Here is a 13,712-nt window from a genome sequence, read left to right on the forward strand (position 1 = left end):
TTCGCGCATCAAGTTTGGGATCAGATTAATTCCATATTTTGTTTAAATATACCCTACTCTATTTTAAATGTTTTTCTAGGAAGTGTATTAGATGTGTGGGCTAAAGTTTCATTTAATGTAAAGTAACAGACTAATATCCACCACTGAAATTACCTCATATTTCACCATATTAATTCACCACTAATCCTTTATAGGCTCCCTGAATAGCATGCGTCAAAGCATGTTTCACTATACTAATTCAACACTAATCCTCTGTGGGTCCCGGAGTAGCGTGCTACCCGCCGAAAAAGCACTTTGACGCTTCGTCAGGGGTAGTAAGCGCTATATAAATGCAATTACAATACAATTACAATACAATACAATAGACCTTTTATTGGCAGTTGCTTTTCAACAAATCACTAAGCATTAACCGCTTGCGCGCTACCGCGATTTACCGCTGTGCGCTGGATTTAAAAAAATGGCTTGTTTATGACAAAGCCAGCTCGTCATCCGCGCAGCGCAGGTAACGCCCATGACGAGCTGGCTTTGTCATTAGCGCGGAAGTGGTTAAAAAGATTTTACTTAGTTATCGTCAAAAGCATGGTGGTATGCAGTCTATTATAATTATAGATGAGATACTGCATATATGTATGTTTGTCTCTGGTTTTGAAACGACAAGAATTGTGGTCACCAATTACTCAGCTTTTAGAGAACTCTGCCAAAAGATTTCCCATACTTTCACCTGCAATTCAAGAAATTCTTAAACCCCCTTGATTCCCTTCCTATCTGTAATGTTTTTCCTTATTCTATTACTTTGGTTGATAACATAATTCAAAGTTTTTCTTGAAACTTGCAATCGGACATTATGCAGTGTGGTTTCTTGTGTATTTCAGTCCTTCTCCCCCGACCCCCCTCGCTTATATATTTATTATACATTTGTTTTGTTTAATTGATTTTGCTTTTTATTTGTTCATTCTCTATTGTTGTAGTCATATGTATTTCAATGAATGTATTCCCTTCATGATTTTAATAAATCTTTCTTTAAACTTAAAAAATATATGTATATAGAATATTTGTGAAAAAATCTGAGGGGAGGACCGATGAATTGCATTTTTTCACCTGGGGGGACCAATTTAAAAAGTTTGAAGACTCTGTAGGTGCTGGAAGAGTTGAGGGGGGCAGCCAATGCTCTCTCCTCGCCTCTTTAGCAATCCTACAGACCCAGCCGACAGCACCTGCACTATGACCTAAAGATTAGCACATATTTTTTGCCTGAACCAAACAGGTGGTAAATGTGTGGAGAGGTAAATATTTGCAGATTTGGGCCCGTTATTTACCCCGTAGGAAGGAAAACACACAGATTTTGACCCGGTATTTCCAGACCTACGTATTAGCCACCACAGCTACAATGTCCTCATGCTTTTATTTCTATGAGTTCCTTTGTCAGACTAACTATATCCTCTATTCTAGGATGCTCCCAGCCAGTCCGAAAGCAACCCTACGATTTTGACCCAGAATGCCTCTATTACAAGGTACGTAACCTTTGAAATCTAGATAGTTTAGAGCATGCCTGCTTAGCCATCCTGCAGTCCCAGCAGACAGCACCCACACTATGAACTAAAGATTAGCACATATTTCTCACCAGAAGCCGTGCTAAATAAATGTGTACAGAGGTAAATATTTGCAGATTTGGGCCCGTTATTTACCGCGAAGGAAAAAAAACACGCATATTTTGACCCGGTATCCCCAGACCCACGTATTAGCCACCAATGCTACAACGTCCTTGTGCCTGTATTTCTATGAGTTCCATTCTCAGACTAACTTTATCCTCTATTCTAGGATGCTCCCAGCCAGTCAGAGAGCACCTCTAGTCCAGAGGACGACTACGATTTTGACCCGGAATGCCTCTATTACGAGGTATGTAACCTTTAAACTCTAGATAGTTTAGAGTATGCGTGCTTTGCAATACCACAATGATCGGCTGCCTTTGAGCTAGGTTTGCCCTACACGAATACTACATTCATATATAAATGACAACTCTGTGAATGAATGAATGGTTCTTTATTGTTCAATTAATTAAAGCCCTTACAATGTGCATTATTTGCATATTTAGAATGGAAAAGAGTAAAAGAGAATAAAGATAAAAGGCATTTAAGTTTGTGACTGACGCGCATACCTCAGCTGGGGTAGCAGATTTCCTAAAAATCTTGAAGAATCGTAGTAGCAGTGATCTAATCTGGAACAAAGGTGCTAATGCATAAAGGTGTCAGCAGCATCTAAAGTCCCGGTGTTTTTGCCCTTTGGTGTGCTCTTTAACCCAGTAGATAAGTAATGATTTACTGTGCAAAATAATAAAACCTTGGGTCATTGCTTTTCATGTTTCTGTGTTGTTGTTATCCATCTTAATTATGTTTTACCACAATTACATGTGATTCAGTAAATAAATCAGTTGCATCGCCCAGTTTTCGCCTTAGATGTTGGTGCTACTTAAAGAAAAATGATCGAAAGCAAAACAAACATCCATTGTTGTTAAAGTGAAAACAAGAGGACGGCGTTCTTGTGCGAGACGAAGCACGCATAAACGTCATGTAATGTCCATGATTACATAGTGGGGATATCCGTGCCAGTCGTCCACCACACCCCCCCACCACAAAGACACTTTACACGAACTTGGTGTTCACTGCGTAGCTTTTATTACTTGTCAATAACACCATCTTTATTTGTTATTAAACCTCCAACTTTTAACCAATTTTATTAACCATTGAAATACCATTACTGAACATAAGGAGGCGCAGTATCCATCTGCACCACAGGTTACCATGTATTTACAATTCGTCAGCTCTAGATCCACTCGAGGCGTGTTGTACCAGCAGGACACAACCCAACCCCTTACCACTTAATACCATTACTGAAAATAAGGCGGCGCAGTATCCATCTGCGCCACAGGTTACCATGTATTTACAATTTGTCAGCTCTAGATCCACTTGAGGCGTGTTGTACCAGCAGGACACAACCCAACCCCTTACCACTTCGTCCATATGAGATACCATGTTGCTTGATCCAAGCACCGGCTACTAGGGTAGGGCCGGAGAGTCCAGGACCACCAGCAGGACGGCCCCCTCTCCCGCCAGCCCAGAGCCCTAATGACTGCCTCCCTGTTGAAAGGTCAGGCAGCTTCCGCATAAAGAAGTCCCCCGGGCCTTTTCCTCTTATCCGGGACCCCGCCAAATCTACCTAAAACTTAGGGATGGGTGGGTGGGCAACTGTTCCCGCTGCGCCTTTCCGGCTACTCCACAAGGCGAGAGGACAAAGAGGGCTACTCCCTTGCTTCCAGCTATTTTATCAACTAAGGGGAGGGATCGCCCATGCACCTCCTTCTTTACTCGCATTTCAGGCGTCCCTCCCCTTGCCCACTTTCAGGGAAACGAAACCGTTCCCTCGGCACTAAAATCCCACTAAAGGCACCCCTCCCCTAGACGCGGGGGGTGCCTCTCATTACCAGGCTGTGGAAATAATATTGCTGTACAAAAGCTTCATGGTGCCTCAGTTCCACATTCATTGTTCCTGTAGTCTGCCTACATTAGTAAGGTATTGTGTTAGTAGACCATGCTCATATATTGGAAAGTGTGTGCTCCGTTACATAACTCTTACCAGGTTCAATAACTTGTGCGAAACCCTTTTGATGCAGTTGTCTGTTAGTCTTGTGCCATGCCATTTTTGCACCTGAGAGTTGCCATTTGCATGGGGTGGAGACTGCTGGTCATTTAACAAAGTATGGATTCACATATTTCGAATACTCTCTAAAAAGTATTACAGCGGCCGCTCTTTGACTAAGGCGGAGGAGTGTCGCCCCACTGCTTTTGAGCAGTGAAAAATTAAAAATAAAATAATAACAAACTATAATATTTTTGTATTTTTACTCACCAACTTCCTACACCTGAGCCGAGGGCGGAGTCGTCCATTCCGGCACATCAACACTGCTGCAGGAAGGAGGAGGAGTGGTGGCGCTGCTTCAAGTGCACATGACAGTTTGCCGGCCGTCTAAGGCTGGCCACACCCTAATCAGGAGATTTCATGGCCACTTTAGATCTATAGGATGCATATTTCCATGTTCCCATTCATCCATCCCATAGGAAGTTCCTTCGCTTCACACCAGCAAAGAGCCACTTTCAATTCATGGTCCTTCCCTTCGGCCTCAGATCGGCTCCAAGGGTCTTTACAAAGATGCTAGTTCCGGTGACAGCTGTTCAACAGCCTGGGTCTTTCACTCTCTGCAAACAAATCAAATTGGTACCCTTCATGAAAGGCCAAATTCCTAGGAGCCGTATTGGACATGTCTCAGAACAAAGCTTTCCCTACAGTGGAAAGGCAAGCAAATCTAAAATCAATGGCCAACCTGCTTCGAAATAGAAGGTCACTTTCAGTTGGCCTCTACAAGTCTCTCCTGGGGTCCAGTTAATCCTGCCTACCACAGATTCCTCATTGCATGTTATGAATGCACCCTCTTCAAGAACAGCTGGACTTACAGTGGCGGCAGGTGGATGGATCTTTCGAGGTTGTGATCACGGTGACAGCTCCAATGAGAGAAGCTGCCTCACGGTGGACTCGCGAGGAGAACATTTCCCAAGGTCTCTCATTCATGGTCACCCCAGCTCCTCACATTATAACAACGGAGGCATCGCTGGAGGGCTGGGGAGTGGTCCTACCGAACCTCCAGATAAGTGGGCTGAGGTTGGATCACCAACGTCGTTTACACATCAATTTGCAGGAACTTAGGGCGATTCGCCTGGCCTTGCAGGCTTTCCTCCCAAGGATAACAAATTTATCAGTCTTAATAAGGACAGACAATACTACCGCCATGCATTACATCAACAAGCAGGGCGGCACAAGATCTCATCTGCTATTAAGGGAGGCCCATCCCACTAATCCCAAGACTTTTCAAGAAATTGAATATGGAGCCGTGCAAGATGATTCTATTAGCGCCGGCTTGGCATCGCCAGTACTGGTTCACAGAGCTTCTTCTTCTATCCAGGGAGCATCCAGTGCCTTTGCAGCCGATCCCATCTCTATTGACAATGTCCCAAGGCCAAGTGTTACATCCGGAGCCTCGATCCCTGCAATTATCGGCGTAGCTCCTGAGTACAGAGAAGTTCTTGGTGTAAGGATCTCTGCGGAATGTAGAGACATTCTCTCTCAAGCTCATGCTCAGAGTACAAACAAAACTTACAGGCTGAAATGGAAGAGGTTTTGCCACTGGTGCCATGTCTCGGGGGTTCACCCATTCTCTTCCTTGGCTCAAGAGATCCTTCCTTACATTCTTTCTTTGGCAAAAGCAGGTCTGGATCATTCATCTATTAAAGTTAATCTCGCAGCCATTTCTTGATTCAGGAGGACATCCTCTAGCCCTTCGCTCTGGTCGGCAAGGATTGTTAAACAGTATATGAAAGGCCTTTTTCGAGCTTTCCCTCCAGTGAAACCTCCTCCACCACTATGGCACCTAAACCTGGTATTGTCCCAGCTCATGAAGCATCCATTCGAACCTATACAATTCCTCTCTTGGAAGGTGGCTCTTCTACTGGCTTTGACTTCTGCTAGAAGAATCATCGAGTTACAGGCACCCACTACTCAAGAGCCCTTTTTTCAGTTCAGGAATTAAACGATTATACTGCGTACCAACCCCAAGTTCATCCCAAAGGTACCTTTGGACTTTCACTTAAATGAACCAGTAATACTTAATTATTTTTTCCCTCAGCCTACAACTCCGGCTGAAAGATCTCTTCACTCGTTGGATATTCAACGTTGTCTGAGGACTTCAGAAAAATAACCTCAGCTTTTTGTGGCTTATAGTGCTCCTCTTAAAGTATTTCCCCTTTCCAAGCATGGGATTGCATGTTGGATTTCAAGCGCTATCAAATATTGTCATCAAGCAGCAGGGAAACCCCTTGAGGGTAAAGTCCCTGCTCACTCCACGAGGGCGATCTCTTCTTCTACGGCCCTCTTTGCGGGGGTGCCTATCTGGGAAATCTGCAGAGCAGAAACTGGAAGAGCACTCATAGCTGAACAAGGTATTACTGCTTGGAATATTCGATGCGCAGCGACACGGCATTGGGCCAAGCAATCCTGCAGAACCTATTTCAATAGCGGTGAGCTTTCCCTTTCATCCCTCCTTCCTTTCTTCACACATTCTTTGTTGGATTTTAATATGAGATTTATTTCTGAATGCATTCAAATATGTTATTAACTATAATTTTGAGACTATCTAAGAGAATAGATAAAGTTTAACTGATATTTACTGGATATTTGTTGGTTTACTCATATTAATGCATTGTTGATTCATGCTGAATTGTTTTTACACACAAAGAAATGTGCCTATGACTGCTAGCTACTCCGATTCAAGCATGGGGAATCTTTGAAAGTTCCAATACTGGAGTAAGAAAACAAGTTACTTACCTGTAACTTTAGTTCTCCAGTATTGGAAACTTTCATAGATTCACATGCAACCCACCCTCCTCCCCTGGGAAAACTCGACCTTCGGCATTTTATAGTTATAATGTGGCACTACGGCTACGAAAATCTGAGAGTCTGAGATTCTCTCAGGAAGGTTCTACAAGGTGAGGCTAATCTGACTGGTTGTTGATTTTATTTGGTCTCCTTTACAAAAAGAGGTTGAGATGTTACAAAACTAGGATGGGCCTAGGCCTAGTTTCTAATTGGTAGTGATTTGTACTACTATTTTTATATTTACTGGGTACTCCATGGCGACGACGGGGAATGATTCAAGCATGGGAATCTATGAAGGTTTCCAATACTGGAGAACTAAAGTTACAGGTAATAACTTGTTTTCTTCTAGCTCAAACGGCTCAAACGTTACCAAAAATGCAGCAACAAGTGTTACAGCATGGTGGAAGGCCCTTTGCAAACCTGGAATGGTTACCTGTTACTTATTGCTAAATGTGGGTGTTAAATTGGTACTAATGGTGCGCAAACCACTCTTGCTTCATTTCTGCTTCTCTCTTGAATCTTTCTGCATTTCTGTTGCTTCTTTCTATACCTTTCATTCTTGTTCTGCACTTCTTTTTCCTCGTTCTGCTCATCTCTTCTACTTTCTGCACCTCTTGTCTCTTTCTTTACCTCTGTTACCTCTTTCTACACCTCATTTCCTTCTTTCTGTACCCCTCTTGCCTCTTTCTGCACCTTTCTTCCCTCTTTCTGCTCCTCTTTTGCCACTTTCTGTACCCCTGATCTCTCTTTCTGCACTTCTCCTGCCTGTTTCTGCACCTCTTTTGCCTCTTTCTGCACCTCTGTTGCTTTCTTCTGCACTTCTTTTGCCTCTTTCTGCACCTCTATTTCCTTTTTCTGCACATCTGTTTCTTCTTTCTGCACTACTCTTGCTTCTTTCCCCACCTCTGTTGCTTCTTCCTGTACCCCTCTTGCCTCTTTCTGCGCCCTTCTTCCCTCTTTGTGCAACTCTCTTGTCTTTTTCTGCACTTCTCTTGCCACATTCTGCACCACTCTTGCCTCTTTCTGCACTTCTGTTGGTTCTTTTGCATGGTTCCTGCTTCTTCCTCCATCTCTCTTGCAAATTTCTGCACCCCTCCTTCTTCTTTCTGCACCCCTCTTCATACTCTATGTACCTCTCTTACCCCTGTCTGCACCCCTGTTTTCACTTTCTGCACTCATCTTTCCTATTTCTGTACTTCTCTTGCTTCTTTCTGTACCTTGTTTGCCTGTTTCTGCAACTTTCTTGCCTCTTTCTGCACCTTGTTTGCCTGTTTCTGCAACTTTCTTGCCTCTTTATGTAGTTGTCTTCCGTCCTTCTGTACCTCTGTTGCTTCTTTATGCACTTCTTTTGCCTCTCTGCACCTCTCTTGCTTCTTTCTGCACCCTTGTTGTCTCTTTCTGAACTCATCTGCCCTCTTTCTGTATCTCTCTTGCTTCTTTCTGCACTTCTCCTGCTTCTTTTTGCATCTCGTGCTTCTTTCTGCACCCGTCTCCCCTTTTTTTGCATTCATATTGCCTCTTTCTGCAGTTCTCATGCCATTTTATGCACCGCCTCTTTCTGCTATTTTCTTGCTCCTTTCTACACCTGTGTTGCTTCTTTCAGCAATTCTCCTGCCTCTTTCTGCACTTCTCTTGCCTCTTTCTGCACCTCTGTTGCCCCTTTCTGCATCACACTTGCTTCTTTCTGCACCCCTCTTGCTTCTTTCAGCACACCTCTTCTCTCTTTCTGCACCTCTCTTGCCTCTTTCTGCACCCCGTTCCCTCTTTCTGCACCCCTGCCTCTTTCTGTACCCCTCTTGCCTCTTTGTGTACATCTTCTACCTGTTGCTGTACCCCTTTTGCCTCTTTCTGCACATCCCTTGCCTTTCTGCACCTCTCTAGCCTCTTTCCGAACCTCTTTTGCTTCTTTCTGCACTTCTTGCTACTCTTTCTGAACATCTCTTGCCTCTTTTTACATCCCTCTTTCTGCAATTCTCTTACCTCTGTCTGCACTCCTGTACCCTCTTTCTGCACCTCTTGTGTCTGTTTCTGCAACTCTCTTGCCTCTTTGTGCAGTTCTCTTCCCTCCTTCTGTACCTCTGTTGCCTCTTTCTGTACCCCTCCTACCTCTTTCTGCACCCCTTTTGCCTCTTTTTGCACCTCTGTTGGTTCTTTCTGCACTGCTCTTGCTTCTTTCTGCACCCCTCTTACCTCTTTCTGTACCTCTTTTGCCTCTTTTTTCACCTCTCCTGCATGTTTCTGCAACTCTCTTCCCTTTTTCTGCAGTTCTCTTGCCTCTTTCTGTGACTCTTTTGCTTCTTTCTGCACTTTTCTTGCCTCTTTCTGTACCCCTCTTGCCTCTTTCTGCACCTCTGTTGTATCTTTCTGTACTGCTCTTGCTTCTTTCTGCACCTCTGTTGCAAATTTCTGCATCCTGCCTGCTTCTTTCTGCACCCCTCTTGCCTCCTTCTGAACCTCTGTTTGTTCTTTCTGCACTGCTCTTGCTTCCTTCTGCATCTCTTTTTCCTGTTTCTGCAACTCATGCCTCTTTTTGTACCTCTCCTACCTCTTTCTACACCCCTCTTGCGTGAGTGGAGAGGTGTGGCTCACTGGTTAGAGGCGGCAGACCCGAGAGCAGAGAACGGGCTGGGACCAGGGTTCGATTCCTGTCGTGGCAGTGTCTCGGACCTAAAATGATCAGCGGACTCGATAATTCTCGCCTTGGTGCCTACTCAATCCAGGGACCACACTCGGTAACTCTGGGCATTAAGCTTGCCTCATCTCCACAACGGCCCCCCACAAACGCCAGGGATGCCTGGTTTCACCTTGGAGACTCCCAGGAGGAACTATCTCACAGGGAAAGCCAGGACGGGTTCCCCAGCGGTCTATAGCGCTACGAGGCCTGCGGTGCGGGTAGCAGTGCGCTTTACAAGACACACTTTCTTGCCTCTGTTTCCACCTCTGTTGGTTCTTTCTGCACTGCGCTTGCTTCTTTCTGTACCCCTCTTAACACTTTCTGTACCCCTTTTGCCTCTTTTTGCACCTCTCCTGCCTCTTTCTGCACCTTTCTTCCCTTTTCTGCAGTTCTCTTGCCTCCTTCTGCACATCTGTTGCTTCTTTTTTGCACTTCTCTTCCTCTTTTTGCATCTCTCTTGCCTCTTTCTGCGCCTCTATTGCTTCTTTCAGTACTTCTCTTGCTTTTTTCTGAACCCCTCCTGCCTCTTTGTGCACGCTTCTTCCCTATTTCTATACCTCTGTTCCCTCTTTCTGCATCCCTGTTCCCTCTTTTTGCACCTCTCGTGCCTGTTTCTGCAACTCTCTTGCTTCTTTATACAGTTCTCTTGTCTCTTTCTGCACCTCTGTTGCTTCTTTCTGCACTTCCCTTGCCTTTTTCTGCACCCCTCTTGCCTCTTTCTGCACCTCTCTTGGTTGTTTCTGTACTGTTCTTGTTTCTTTCTGCACGTGCCTTGCAAATTGCTGTACCCGTCTTTCCTCTTTCCGCACCCCTCTTTCTGCAACTCTCTTGCCTCAGTCTGCACCCCTCTTGCTTCTTTCTACACCTCTGTTGCTTCTTTATGCACTTCGCCTGCTTTATTCTTTACCTCGCTAGCAACTTTCTGCACCCCTCGTGCCTATCTATGTACCTCTCTTGCCTCTTTCTGCTCCTCTCTTTCTGCACCTTCTTTCTGCATCTTTTTTTGCTTTTTCTGCACTTCTTTTGCCTCTTTCTGCACCCCTATTGCCTCTTTTTGCACTTCTGTTGGTTCTTTCTGCACTGCTCTTGCTTCTATCTGCTACTCTCTTGCACATGCCTACACCCCCTTGCCTCTTTCTGCACTTCTGTTGGTTCTTTCTGTATCTCTCATGCCTCTGTGCACCCCTGTTCCCTATTTCTGCACCTCCTTTGCCTGTTTCTGCAACTCTCGTGCCTCTTTCTGCACTTTTCTTGCCTATTTCTACACCGCAGTTGTTTCCTTATGTACTTCTCTTGCAAATATGTACACCCCTCTTGCCTCATTCGGCGCCCCTCTTCTCTCCTTCTGAATATCTGTTCTCTCTTTCTGCCACCCTTCTGCCTCTTTCTGCATCTCTGTTGCTTCCTTATGCCTTTCTCTTGCTTTTTTCTACACCTCTCTGGCTTCTTTCTGCAACCCTTGTGCCTCTTTCTGCACCCTTCTTCCCTTTTCCTGCACATCTCTTGGTTCTTTCAGTACTGTTCTTGCCATTTATGCACCCCTCTTGCCTCTTTCTATTCCTCTTTTGCTTCTTTATGCACTTCTCTTGCTTCTTTCCGTACCTCTCTTGCTTCTTTCTGTACCCAAATGCCTCTTTCTGTACCCTTCTTCCCTCGTTGTGCGCCTCTCTTGCCTCTTTCTGTGCCCCTCTTTCCTCCTTCTGTACCTCTGTTGCTTCCTACTATACTGCGCTTGCTTCTTTCTGTACCCCTCTTAACACTTTCTGTACCCCTTTTGCCTCTTTTTGCACCTCTCCTGCCTCTTTCTGCACCTTTCTTCCCTTTTCTGCAGTTCTCTTGCCTCCTTCTGCACATCTGTTGCTTCTTTTTTGCACTTCTCTTCCTCTTTTTGCATCTCTCTTGCCTCTTTCTGCGCCTCTATTGCTTCTTTCAGTACTTCTCTTGCTTTTTTCTGAACCCCTCCTGCCTCTTTGTGCACGCTTCTTCCCTATTTCTATACCTCTGTTCCCTCTTTCTGCATCCCTGTTCCCTCTTTTTGCACCTCTCGTGCCTGTTTCTGCAACTCTCTTGCTTCTTTATACAGTTCTCTTGTCTCTTTCTGCACCTCTGTTGCTTCTTTCTGCACTTCCCTTGCCTTTTTCTGCACCCCTCTTGCCTCTTTCTGCACCTCTCTTGGTTGTTTCTGTACTGTTCTTGTTTCTTTCTGCACGTGCCTTGCAAATTGCTGTACCCGTCTTTCCTCTTTCCGCACCCCTCTTTCTGCAACTCTCTTGCCTCAGTCTGCACCCCTCTTGCTTCTTTCTACACCTCTGTTGCTTCTTTATGCACTTCGCCTGCTTTATTCTTTACCTCGCTAGCAACTTTCTGCACCCCTCGTGCCTATCTATGTACCTCTCTTGCCTCTTTCTGCTCCTCTCTTTCTGCACCTTCTTTCTGCATCTTTTTTTGCTTTTTCTGCACTTCTTTTGCCTCTTTCTGCACCCCTATTGCCTCTTTTTGCACTTCTGTTGGTTCTTTCTGCACTGCTCTTGCTTCTATCTGCTACTCTCTTGCACATGCCTACACCCCCTTGCCTCTTTCTGCACTTCTGTTGGTTCTTTCTGTATCTCTCATGCCTCTGTGCACCCCTGTTCCCTATTTCTGCACCTCCTTTGCCTGTTTCTGCAACTCTCGTGCCTCTTTCTGCACTTTTCTTGCCTATTTCTACACCGCAGTTGTTTCCTTATGTACTTCTCTTGCAAATATGTACACCCCTCTTGCCTCATTCGGCGCCCCTCTTCTCTCCTTTTGAATATCTGTTCTCTCTTTCTGCCACCCTTCTGCCTCTTTCTGCATCTCTGTTGCTTCCTTATGCCTTTCTCTTGCTTTTTTCTACACCTCTCTGGCTTCTTTCTGCAACCCTTGTGCCTCTTTCTGCACCCTTCTTCCCTTTTCCTGCACATCTCTTGGTTCTTTCAGTACTGTTCTTGCCATTTATGCACCCCTCTTGCCTCTTTCTATTCCTCTTTTGCTTCTTTATGCACTTCTCTTGCTTCTTTCGTACCTCTCTTGCTTCTTTCTGTACCCAAATGCCTCTTTCTGTACCCTTCTTCCCTCTTTGTGCGCCTCTCTTGCCTCTTTCTGTGCCCCTCTTTCCTCCTTCTGTACCTCTGTTGCTTCCTACTATACTGCTCTTGCTTCTTTCTGCACTGCTCTTGTAAATTTCAACAACCCTCTTGCCTCTTTCGACACCCTTCTTCTCTCTTTCTGCACACCTGTTCCCTCTTTCTGTACCTCTTCTCCCTCTTTCTAAACTTCTCTTGCCTCTTTCTATACCTCTGTTTCTTCTTTCTGCACATCTCTTGCTTCTTTCCATACCCCTTCACTCTTTCTGCACCTCAGTTGCTTCTTTCTGTACTTCTCTTGCTTCTTTCTGCACCTCTCTTGCTTCTTACTGCACCTATCTTGCCTCTTTCTGCACCCTTCTTCCCCCTTTTAGCACCTCTCTTGACTCTTTCTGCAACTCCCTTGCCTCTTCCTGCACACATGCAAAAATAACAGTTGATGGACAGAATTCAGAACAATCTCATACATTCACCCCAGTACAGATATCTGGTCCTAAATCCATCATTTTTTTGCTCACCATGCCATTCCAGTTTGAACCCAGCCAAATGCAAATCAGTCTTGACCCTGTGCCCCACGGGAATAGTCCAGCCCGAACTGCCAAGCCAAGTCCTCCCTGGACTGGAAACAAGCATCCAGGGATCGGTTTCGGGCTTTCAACCCTCATCAGCCTGGATAGCTTGATTCCAGTGGCATGGAGAGCACGGGACTCAAGTCTGAGCATACCTGTCCCACTCTGGGTGACAAATGCAAAAACAACAGTTGATGGACAGAATGCAGAAAAATGCCATACATTCACCCTAGTACAGAGATCTGGGCCGAAATCCATAATTTCTTTTTGCTCACCATGCCATTCCAGTTTGAACCCAGCCAAAAGCAAATGCCATACATTCACCCTAGTACAGAGATCTGGGCCGAAATCCATAATTTCTTTTTGCTCACCATGCCATTCCAGTTTGAACCCAGCCAAAAGCATATCAGTCTTGACCCTGTGCCCCATGGGAACAGTCCAGCCCGAACGGCCAAGCCAGGTCCTCGCTAGACTGCAACCAAGCATCCAAGGACCGGTTTCGGGCTTTCAGCCCTCATCAGCCTGGATAGCTTGATCCCAGTGGCATGGAGAGCACGGGACTCTCGTCTGAGCATACCCGTCCCACTCGGGGTGACAAATGTAAAAACAACAGTTGATGGACAGAATGCAGAACAATGTCGTACATTCACCCCAGTACAGAGATCTGGGCCTAAATCCATCATTTTTTTGCTCACCATGCCATCCCTATTTGAACCCAGCCATATGCAAATCAGTCTTGACCCTATGCCCCATGGGAACAGTCCAGCGCGAACTGCCAAGCCAGGTCCTCCCTGGACTGGAAACAAGCATCCAAGGACCAGTTTCGGGCTTTCATTCTTCATCAGCCTGGATAGCTTGATTCCAGTGGCATGGAGAGCACGGGAC

At 45.4% G+C, this 13,712-nt stretch overlaps 1 protein-coding gene across 1 annotated transcript in view; it reads left to right on the forward strand.

Annotated features, from left to right (window-relative positions):
• LOC144769667 (uncharacterized) overlaps positions 1-13,712 on the forward strand; it is a 759,350-nt gene that overhangs the window by 640,022 nt on the left and 105,616 nt on the right. Inside the window, exons 30-31 of the mRNA XM_078653842.1 lie at positions 1,450-1,511; positions 1,819-1,896. Of these exons, the coding sequence (XP_078509968.1) occupies positions 1,450-1,511; positions 1,819-1,896 (140 nt within the window). The remainder of the gene's footprint in view (positions 1-1,449; positions 1,512-1,818; positions 1,897-13,712) is intronic.

This window comes from Lissotriton helveticus, chromosome 7 (genome assembly GCF_964261635.1).
Source record: "Lissotriton helveticus chromosome 7, aLisHel1.1, whole genome shotgun sequence".
In the NCBI taxonomy this organism is placed as follows: Eukaryota; Metazoa; Chordata; class Amphibia; order Caudata; family Salamandridae; genus Lissotriton; species Lissotriton helveticus.